This window comes from Nannospalax galili, unplaced genomic scaffold, assembly GCF_000622305.1.
Source record: "Nannospalax galili isolate Female #2095 unplaced genomic scaffold, S.galili_v1.0 scaffold567, whole genome shotgun sequence".
Taxonomy (NCBI): Eukaryota; Metazoa; Chordata; class Mammalia; order Rodentia; family Spalacidae; genus Nannospalax; species Nannospalax galili.
The window spans coordinates 1,586,275-1,597,564 of NW_008357638.1; the positions used below are offsets into that span (position 1 = coordinate 1,586,275).

The 11,290-nt window shown below is 39.6% G+C and overlaps 1 protein-coding gene across 4 annotated transcripts in view; it reads left to right on the top strand.

Annotated features, from left to right (window-relative positions):
- The window catches only part of Fech (ferrochelatase), a 34,777-nt gene that overhangs the window by 19,701 nt on the left and 3,786 nt on the right, over positions 1–11,290 (top strand). For all 4 annotated transcript variants that reach the window (XM_008855371.3, XM_008855373.3, XM_008855370.3 and 1 more), the window contains 4 exons: positions 2,180–2,286; positions 6,521–6,619; positions 8,581–8,688; positions 9,119–9,283. In XM_008855371.3, the coding sequence (XP_008853593.1) occupies positions 2,180–2,286; positions 6,521–6,619; positions 8,581–8,688; positions 9,119–9,283 (479 nt within the window). The remainder of the gene's footprint in view (positions 1–2,179; positions 2,287–6,520; positions 6,620–8,580; positions 8,689–9,118; positions 9,284–11,290) is intronic.

Sequence of the window (11,290 nt, forward strand, 5' to 3'; positions counted from 1 at the left end):
TTGAATTGTGATTTATTTTGAAAATCTATTAGAGCTTTAAAATATTTGGTAAACAAAAAACAAAAAGTAAAAAAAAAATAAAATAAAAGAATGAGTCAGATCTTAGAATTTTCAAGGTATATTTTTGTCTTGCTTTGCAAAATATACCTCAGCATATAGATGTCTGCCCTCAAAATTATGCACATTAAATCATTTATATGGCAGCAGATCAACCAATTTTACGTCATGGCTGGTTCTTGGTGTATGATCAGAGCTGGGGGCGCACTCAGTTTTTCTCTGGTGTAGCTCATATGTAAGGACAATACCTGTACTTCTAAGGTGTGAAAGCCTTTGGGAAACATGCTTATTCTTTGAGCCACTAGAGTGTCCCCTCACTGTGTGTCTTTTAGACAGTACTGTGTTTGCTGTGTTTCTCATAGCATCTTTCTCACTTATATTCTCCCCTTCCTAATGACTCTCATAGTTCATTAAATGTTGTCCACTGATATGAGAGAGCTAATGTGGCCCCCAGAAGCCCTTTTGTACATCAGAAAATGATACTAACCTGTTACAGTGAAGTCTGCAGAGTGAATACAATGCTACTACTTTGGTTTCTTCAGAGATTGAAAAAAATTATTTATTTTTACTTTATGATATGTTTTACTTGCATGTGCGTGCAGTGCCACAGAGGCAAGAAGAGGCTGTTGGATTCCCTGGAACTGAAGTTATGGATAGTTATGAGATGTCCTGTAGATGTTAGGAATCCAATTCAGATCCTCTGCAAGAGCAGCCAGTGCAAGAGCAGCCAGTGCTCTAAACCATGGAGTCATCTCTCCAACTCCTACCCCTATTGAGATTATTTTTGACTCCCAAATTTGGATTATTTTAATTTGCTATAATCTACTCACCAAAATTGAGCCCATTTAGCTTTTGAAAGTTGACTCTTAGCCTAAGTATACATTTGAGTTAAACCATGGCTCTGTCCTGAATAGGCTTTGAAACTGGAAACTTAACAGGTAATTCCTATAGTAGGGAACCCAGGAGACTGGTGGTGGGAAGCATCGGGTTATGTTGAAATTTGCTGTATGGTAGAATGGAGTAAGAAGTCCCTGTTAGGATTGGTTTCAGAGGGTTAGGGTTTGACTCCTAATGTCAGCCTCCCTAGGCCAGGGAAAAGTTCTTTTGGGTTAGTATATGAGCTGTCTTCTGGCTTTGAATTTTCCTGATTTCTGCCTTTCAAGTTTTGGGAGCTGGAGAGATGACTCAGGGGTTAAGAGTACTGGCTGCTCTTGCAGAAGACCTGAGTTTCAGTTCCCAGCACCTATATGGTGGCTAACAATCATTTGTAGCTCCAGTTCCAGAGGATCCAGTGTCTTTTTTCTGGCCTCTGCAGACATTGCACAGTATGCGTGCACTTATATCCAGGCAAAACACTCATACACATAAAATAAAAATAAATCCAAAAAAATTGAAAAGACATACAGGTTGTTACATTGATGTTTATTTAATTTGTTCTAGGGAATGATGGAAATTTTGTTGAAGGTATAGAACCCACAATAGGCTACATGACTTATGATGACACCATTAGAGAGGGTGGATCTAAAGCTTCCATTGAAACTTGGAAAATATTTAGTGTGTAATATTAAGTGAAAAAGCCCCCAAATACTCTAGTTGTGAAATTATATATATACACTAACATTATAACTTGGTAAAATAAAACAACTGTAAAGGAAAATACCAGAAAACAACTGTGCTAGAAAAAAACTATGCCTGAATTAGCGTGCTGGATAATGCCTGTCTCCCTTGGACTTTCTTTCTCACCCCCTACATTGCCTGTAATGGGGCTGATTTTCATCACAGTGGGATTTTTTTTCCCCACATGTTCTCCATTTTAAGACTTACTCTGTGCAAGTCCACAACTGCTTATATTTCATATACCAGCAGCCTTCACATTTCTCTGTAGAAATGGCCTCAATAATCTTTGCAGGTCTGTTGAAATTGATCGCTCTTTGGTGATCTTCATTTGCAGGGTAGTTAAATCTATATGCATTCCAGAGTATTGAAAAGATTGTAATTAGACTAGGTTTCTGTGTAGAAGCAGCTGCCGACTTTGAACTTAACAATTACTGCCTTTACTAGTGTGTGTCTTATTTTCATCATAATCAAACATGTCTACTAAGTGGCCCCCTCTGTATTTCAGGCAGCAGCTTAAATGCCATTTACAGATACTATAATGAGGTGGGAAGGAAGCCCACCATGAAGTGGAGCACAATTGACAGGTGGCCCACGCACCCCCTCCTCATCCAGGTAAGCAGTGACCTGCAGCGGCCTGTCACCCCAGTACCTAGTGTGAGCCAGCTTCTGTTCCTGCCTGGCTTGAAGTGTCCTTCTGAAACCTGCCATTCTCTTGCTTAAATTTTGTGCTGGAATTAAAAACAAAATGATTCAATTTGGGACTGATTATGAAAAGTGAAAATAAAATTTAAGTTTAAAAAGGCTGTTTCCGGGGCTGGAGAGATGGCTCAGCAGTTAAGAGCACTGATTGCTCTTTCAGAGGACCTGGGTTCGATTCCCAGCACCCACATGGTGGCTACGAACCATCCTTAATTCCATTTCCAAAGGAATCCAGCCCTCTTCTGACCTCCGAGGCATTGCACAACACGGGTGCACTCACATACATGCAGGCAATACACTCATACACATAAAATAAAAATAATAAAATATTAAAATAAAGTGAGAACATGTGGAGTTTAAATTTATAAAAAGAAAGGCTATATCCTTCTTTCCTCAGATTAATATGATTTAGTACTGTATCATAACAATTAGCTTTTGAGTTTTGTATTTCTCAGTAACCAGAAGAACATTAAAGATTATATTAATGCATACTGTTTCAATTAATTCACATACATAGATTGAATGACCAACAAATAACTTAAATTCTCTGTTTTCCAAATCCTTTAAAATATCAAAGGATTAAAGAAATAAAGATATCTAGACCCTCAGTTGGGAGTGGTGGCGCATGCCTGTAGTCCCAGCACTTGGGAGGCAGAGGCAGGCAGATCTCTGTGAATTCAAGGCCAACCTGGTCTGCATAGTAAGGTCCAGGACAGCTGGGGCTACAGGGAGACGTTAGCACAACCTGTAAATTTTTTATTTTTCAGCCGGGCATGGTAGCACAGACGTTTAATCACAGCACTTGGGAGGCAGAGGCAGGTGAGTCTCTGAGTTTGAGGCCAGTCTCATCTATATTGTGAGCCAGGGTTACATAGTGAGACTCTGTCTTAAAAACATAAAATAAAATTGTGCCATGTTATGAAACATGAAAATAAATTTAACATTTTAACAATAGGAAAGTTACATAGATTAAAAGAAGTTTCACATTTTTCCTGAAGACTTATCTTTATAATAGTCATGTTAATCTATGCTTGATTTTTAGGAGACTCATTTAAATTAAAATTTTAAAACCAGTAGCTTTGAATTCATGTTATTTTAATTTTTCTTTTTAGCCTGGAGAGTGCAGTTGGTAAAATATTGCCCTAAGTCATTCAAATAGGTTTTTGGAGTCAGTAGAAGTTTCTGCTTTTGAGTTGTTTTAGGTAGGAGAAATATGAAGTAATTTGGATTTCACTCTGTTTTTTATTCTTTAATCTGTTATCTCTAGTAAAACAGTTAATTTAAAAAGACTAGTGACACTTAAAACCTGTGACCACTAGACGGTGCTAGATGTTATTAAAATCAAGCTTGCTCTCCCCTGAGCAGTGTCCTGCAGGCACTTAAAGGGTTAACACGTGGGTTGAAGTCCAGTTTAAAGTCAAAATTGGAAAGAAAGAGATTCACTAGATGGCTGTCCCTGTGGACTGTGTGCCTTCCACTGCTCTCCTGGGTCCAGCCTGTGCTGGCTGGAGCACCCAAGTGCCGGGCTGCTTCTCTTGGAGCCTGTGGCAGGGAAGGAGGGATGTTTCAGGTCTGAGCTGCCATGTGGCACAGGGAGTGAGGGATCTGCACAGCATCTGCCTGCCCTGATCGAGGGAGTAATTAGATTTGCATTAAAATTCAGCCCTTTGAAAAGGGGGAAAGCAGAAAGATGGAAAGGTCTCTTAACTGAGGAAGTCTCTGTTCATAAAATGAAAGGGAATTTTAGAGGCATTTATCCACCCTCCTGGATGGTGTGATTGAAGGCTCTGAGAGGCCTGGCCTCTTTCATTTTGCACAGGGCCTGCACACAGAAAAATGGAGGATGGGTTTTAGGTGGTTTCAGTAGCACTTCTGTTTGCCTGTGATGCCTGAGTTTTGAAGATGGCATAGAACCTTGTAAACATCAAGGAATTGTGTTCTTGCTTGCAATTTTACAAGCTGAGAAAAGGAAAGGAAAGGAAGCGGGGACCAAACCCCTGAAGCTCTAACCTAAACTCAACAAAAACATTGTCTTTAATCCACATTACTACTTACTGTAGTAGTAGTTGCTCAAAGTAGTTTTATTACCATTTTTCTAATGTTTACCTAGCTGTTGGAATAATTGCAGTAAATTTATGTTCCAAGCTCCTTCATAAACTTTGCAGTCACCTCCTTATCTAGGCTATTCTCCAAAAATAATCTTTTCTGGGCAGTGTTGCTTTCTAAACACTGTAAAGGCCGTCAAAAATACAGCTTTTTTGTTTGTGTCAGATATTATTACTGTTATCACATTTACTATCTAGGGAAGAAGGAGGGAGGGAGGGAGAGAGAGAGGGAAGGGGGGGAGAGAGAGAGACAGAGACAGAGAGAGAAAGAGAGACCTTATTTTTACATTAGGATATTTACTTACCAAAGTTTGTGAGTTCTCAAATGATTAGTATCTCAGTATTCTTAGGGAATAGTTAATACTGACTGAACACTGGAAATGTTCATGTGTTTCCTTGACCGAACAAGGAAAATGTGCAAATATGCATGATTCCGTTATGTTGTTCTTTAATTTTTTAAAATTGGAACTAATTTAAGAAATGCAAAATAGTTACAAGACTAAGAATAGTATAAGGGGCCAAAGAGATGGCTCAGCAGTTAAGATCACATACTGCTCTTGGAGAGGACTCAAGTTTGGTTCCCAGCACTCATGTCAGGCAGCTCACAGTTGCCTGTAACTCCAGCTCCAGGAGATCTGACACTCTCTTCTGTACTCTGCAAGCACCTGTACTCACATGCACATACCCACACATAGCCACACACATACACATAATGAAAAATAAAATAAGATCTTTAAAAATAGTATAAGGAATTCTCATCTGTATTCACATGTTAACTTTTGTCTCATTTGCTTTGTAATTTACATGTTCTGTGTACGTGTATGTGTATATATATATGTCTCTATATAATATATACATATTGTAATATACATAATATATAATAGATGCATGTAATATATGTTATATATTGGAAAATTTTATATTATGTGTCTGTCTGTATAGTTATAATATATATATTATCAGAACTGCTTGAGAGCAGGTTGAGAGCAGATGTGTATGAATATGTGTGTGTGTGTGTATGTGTGTGTGTATATGTGTATGTGTGTGTGTGTGTGAGTGTGTGTATATATCACCACCTTCTAGACATGAATGCTTGAGTATATATCTTGAGGCCAGAATTGGTCTCTTAACATAATTATAGCACAACATTCCACATCAGTAAATTTAACATCAATACTCAACTTCTCTCCAATTTCCATTCGCATTCCAGTTTTATCAGTTGACCCATGGCTGCCCTTTGTAGAATTTCCCTTATAAGCTAAATGACAAGGAATGATTCAGTGGGAGATGAAAGAGAACGTCTTCAGATCTGATGTTTCAGCACCTACCCACGTGAATCAGCAAGTGCCAACTAGACAAGGTCTGGTGGACAGAGGTTTGAAGGTAGCAGGGCCTGAATTCTAGTCCACATTCACACATGTGGCTATGTGGCCCACACGTCCGCCACATCTTTTCTCCCTCTCTGCATTTAATGGGGGTTGTACAGCCTGTCTCATCTGTCATTATGGAGGTTGTGAGAAAGATTGCCTTCATGCAGATCCTAGACTCCTAGAAACATGTCATAAAAATAGAAGATTTTGATATTTCTCTCCTATTTCTGGCTAATGTGTCTTAATGTGATATGTCTGAATGCCAAAGTGAGGAAGATTTAGAAAGACCCTGTAAGCTGCGTTACTGCTAACAGAGCAAATGAGAGGTCTTAAAACAACTTCTTCCCATCTGTGTTTCCTTTCCATCTGGAAATGTGCCCTGCTCTTCCCGAGGGGAAGCAGAGCCTCAGCATTCATTTGCAATGAGCCATTAGTGGGCTTTAGAAGTTTCCCATCAAATTCCCTAGGCCCTGCAACATTCTGATCCATTTTGAAGATGAGCCAAAGCAAAGAGACCTGTACTGTTTTCAATCTTTTTAATATAAAAAAGGAGAGTTCCAGATTTTTGAGGGCTGCTCTGAGATTTTTGGTATAGTTCTCATTTCTGAAATGCTTTTCTTCCTTGCCTTGCTTTCTTTCACTTCCCCTTCCCCATTCTTGGAATCCCCTCAGTGCTTTGCAGACCACATTTTGAAGGAACTGGACCATTTTCCACTGGAGAAGAGAAGTGAAGTCGTCATCCTGTTTTCTGCCCACTCACTGCCAATGTCTGTAAGTAAGAACATTTTGTTGGTAATCTGGAACTGGAGTTACAGATGGTTGTTAGCTGCCATGTGGGTACTGGTATTCGAACCCAGGTCCTCTACAAGAGCAGTCAGTGCTTTTAACAAGTCATTGCTTTGAACCATCTATCCAGCCCTTAGACTCAGTTCTTGAAACTTCCCAGCAATTAATTCAACTTATAATATTACAAATAGATCTCTTATTAGTAACCCTCTTTAAAATGATAACTGAAAAAAAAATGTATTCAGAGAATTCCTAAAAAGTGAATCAGCTAAAAGAAGTGCGCTTTGCCTGCTGTGTGGAAGGAGCTCAGCCTGTAGTTTCAGTGTGCTGAACTGTACTGCCAGCTCCATTCACCCTGGCATGCTGTCCTCCGTCCTGGTTCTTCTATCCTCAAGACTTGGTAGGAACCATTTGAATTCCAGGAAGCCTTTGCAGTTTCTAATTTGCTAAGACTAGGGGTCACAGCTTGACCAGTGAGTATATAGCATAGCAGGTTGTGATCCAGTTGTTCCTTAAGTCATCACGTTATAGTAGTTTGTTCATTAAAATACCACTATCTGTGCCATGACTGTTGGATTTCAGGAAACATGGAAGGGTCATGCTAGTGTGCTGTATGATACACAATAAGGCTTGAAATAATTACCCAATTTCATCAGCCTGGAACTAGTATTCTGTCCTAAGAACACTACATTCCAAACCAGAGAGGTGAAGGTTTACATTTTCTTAGGTATGATCAGATTTGAACTGCATGTTAAATAGAGCCAACCTCATGTTGTGGTTACTCTGTTTGTTGCTCCATATTGCCACCTGGTGGTCAACAGAGTCAAGCCCTGTGCAACTCAGCTGCTACTTTGGGTAGCGGTTCTGAAGATAAATTTCTCCAGTCCGAAGCCTGCCTCTTTCATTTTAACCTGATCATAGTCCTTTCTGGTGTCATGACCTTTTTTCAGGTCCATCCTAGGTGTGATGAGACCCAGGGTGCCAGAGTGGAGCTCCTGAGAGAGCAGACAAACATTCACACTAGAACATTCCAGGTGCTGCCTTGCCACCTCTTGCCATCAGTAGATGTTGCCTGTAACAGTTGCTACTCTACTGTACCAAAGGCAACTCTCTATTTCTTTCATTCCTTCTACATTTATGTTTCTAATGACTATTTAGTCACTAGTAATATCATAAAGGAGTTTATCAGTATTTCATGTCACCAATATAGTATTTATGAGCTCCTATTATGCACAACAGATACTGTTCTATCATAGGATATGGGAATGAAGAAAACAGACAAAGGTCTTTGTCCCTATTTAGTGCCAGGAAAAGATGGTACATAATGCACAACAAAATAGTTGGGTAGATTAGGAGGTAAACATCATAAAGCAGGGTGAAGGAACCAGGGGATCAGTGCACTACAAAATATTAAAACAAAACTTATACTGAATGTTTTCAAAAGTATTAATAGTCTGAGTCAGGAATACGTATCAAACACATGCTATGCAAACAATCATTTATCTGGGAAGGATGTTCCCTATCTGTTGTCAGGGAAGGATGGGGAGAGAAAAAGTAGACGGTACAGCTCATATTCTTGAGTTTGTAGTAGGAATTGTGTCTTTCCACCTCTTCTTCCTTTAGTGTTTAGAGTTAACTCAGCAGTTCTGCACATTGTGAGTTCCTGCCCAGAAGTCTGCCATTCACCCCACTACCTCTGTAGTCAGTCCTTGTCCATCTCCTACAAATAACATGGCGCCTAGAATTTTACATCTTCTTTGGGATCTTGGAGCTGACTGAGGGCAGTGATCTTTGGCCAGTGAAGGAATGGAATGAAGGAATTTCTAGGACTGCTAAAATTGTCACTAGTGCAGGAGACAGAAAGAGAGGCCCTATCACTGCATAGCCAGAGGCTTTTGATGCCCTTCACAGTGTTGGTGATAGAATATCATTATGTCTCTATGTAGGCTGTCAACAGAGGGGACCCCTATCCCCAGGAGGTAGGTGCCACTGTCCACAAGGTCATGGAAAGGCTGGGTTACTCCAACTCCTACAGACTGGTTTGGCAGTCCAAGGTAGGTGCTCTCCATACATTTGTAGGCAATCAGCTCTTGAAATCTGTTTTAGGAGTTATTTATAAAATGGGTGGATTGGGCTCTTTTATGTAAACAAGCTAGTCTATAACCTGATAGCACCTCATGGGCAGAAAGAATTCTGCAAAGAGCAAGTAATATAGAAGGGGAAATGGAGTGACTGGATGGGAGGTTCCACAGGTTTTGATATTTTATTTATAGTTTTAATGACAGAAACTATATTAGGTCAACTTCTAGAAGGATTCAAGTGTCAGTGTGCAAATACTTAAACTCATTGAAGGAGGTATAAGAGTGGCTCTCAGCCTAGTGAGCAGGAATGAATACTCTGTGTCTGTGTATGTGTTGGGGGGTTGATATGTTATAGACATGTCAGAAGAAATGTTCCATTTCTGCATTCATCCTCCTTTCTCAGGTTGGTCCAATCCCCTGGTTGGGTCCTCAAACAGATGAGGCTATCCAAGGGCTTTGTGAGAGGGGGAGGAAGAATATCCTTTTGGTTCCAATAGCATTTACCAGTGACCACATTGAGACGCTCTATGAACTGGATATTGAATACTCTCAGGTTTTAGCCAAGAAGGTAAGTGCACCCATCTGTCTTATTTAATCTCATCATAATTTTTTAAATATTATTTTTATTTTATGTGTATGAATGTATTGCGTGCATGTGAGTGCACCCATGTTTTGCAGTGCCCACGGAGGTCAGTGTTGTGCAGTGCCTGTGGAGGTCAGAAGGGGGCATCAGATTTCCCTGGAACTGGAGTTATGGACATTTGTTAACTGCCATGTGCCTACTGGGAATCAAACCCAGGGCCTCTGCTAGAGCAGCCAGTGCTCTTAACCACTGAACCATCTCTCCAGCCCATGATTTGTTTTAAAAGGAAAATTTTTGTGCAGCCATCAAATTATGCCATTCAAAAATACTGTTTGTGTGTTTTAATATAGTATGTCCTCCTCATTTTGAATAATACTTTGTGAATTAGTTCCACATCAGCAGTGGGAAAGGACATTTGTGCCTTTATTAAGCCACATGGCCCAGGATCACTGCAGCTAACATTTTGTTTGGTGTAAGTTACTGTACTATGTGAAAGGATTAACTATGGCGTTTCTTTAGCAATAAAGAATCGTATATCTCACCTGGTCTAAGGAGAAATATGTATCATTCTATAATTCATTCTCTTCACCTAATAAGTAGTACCCTTTACTTGGACTGTTACACTGCTTCTAGCTGACATTGTCAGTTCAGGAAAGAATGCAGAATAAGCACAGAAGTGGTCTGTGTTGTGATTTCCTTGACCTCTTTTATGCACTCACTTAATTAGCTGTTTGCTAACATGTTGTGATCAATCTGATTATTGAAATAACAAATACCACCCTTGGTATCTTCTTGTTTGTTAAGATGGATGTGACTTGTCATTCTGGGTGAAGAAAAACTATTGCTTACCTATCTTGTAGCTTTGAGGGCTGGCCTGGTTTATAGCTGTTTCTACAGGAAGTTTGGAACCATGGGGACTCAGGAAGCCCTTTCCTTTCTCCCATCTTTGTGAGAACTTGTGGTCTTCCCATGTGTGATTGATGGAAACCTGGCCTCACAGTCCCTCTCTGGGGGGGCAGATAAACAGCAGAGCAGAGAATAAGTTGGGGCAAAACTTGAACCAGCCCTCAACTCTGTTATTTGTGTGTTTATGGTAGTCATCAGTCAAACACTGATGAAGTTAAGGAGTGCCTGTATTTACTCATCAGTAGTAATTTGCTGGCAAATTGTAACTGTCAAAGATGAGGTTTCATTGATGCCCATGGCTTTCATTTAGTGATGCCCCTGTGGCCTCATTGTGACTTTGGCTAATTGTAAGCTTGCTAAAAAGATTTCAGTGAAAATAAGAGTTAATGTAGGGTGTTTGCAAGCGATTTTTGTCTGCATTGAATGACTTTTTACATGCATTCATCTTACAAGCTAAGTTATTATTTAGTAGCCAAGGGGATTATTGGTGACTAATAAATTAATCCCTGCAGAAAATAAAGAAAACCTTCATTATTTTGATGGGAAAATATAATATGCTTAAAATAACTAACATTTTAGGATGGAGAGATAGCTCAGAAATTCAGAGCACTGGCTGCTCTTGCAAAGGAGGACTCAGGTTCAGTTCCCAACACCCATGTGGTGGCTCACAAGAATCTGTAACCCCAATTCCAGGAGACCTGGTACCTTCTTCTGGCCTCTGTGGGCACCAGGCATGTATGTGGTGCACATACATACATGCAGACAAACATTCATACACATAAAATAAAAATAGTTTTTTTAAGAAACTAACTTTTAAAAGTTTTAAACTTTTTTTCCCAAAATATAAATGACTATTACTTTTTGGTAACAAAAATCATAAAGACCTAGACAATTCAGAGAAGTTCTAGCACAGAGGATAGAATACACTCACAATTTTTCCCCTCAAAGAGAACATGTTAATATTTTCTTTTTTTTTAAATTTTTTACAAAAACTTTATTGAGAATTTCATACATGCATATAAGGTGTTTTGATCAAATCCATGCCCACTCTCTCCTCCAACATTCCCCCCTCTGAAGAGGTAACCC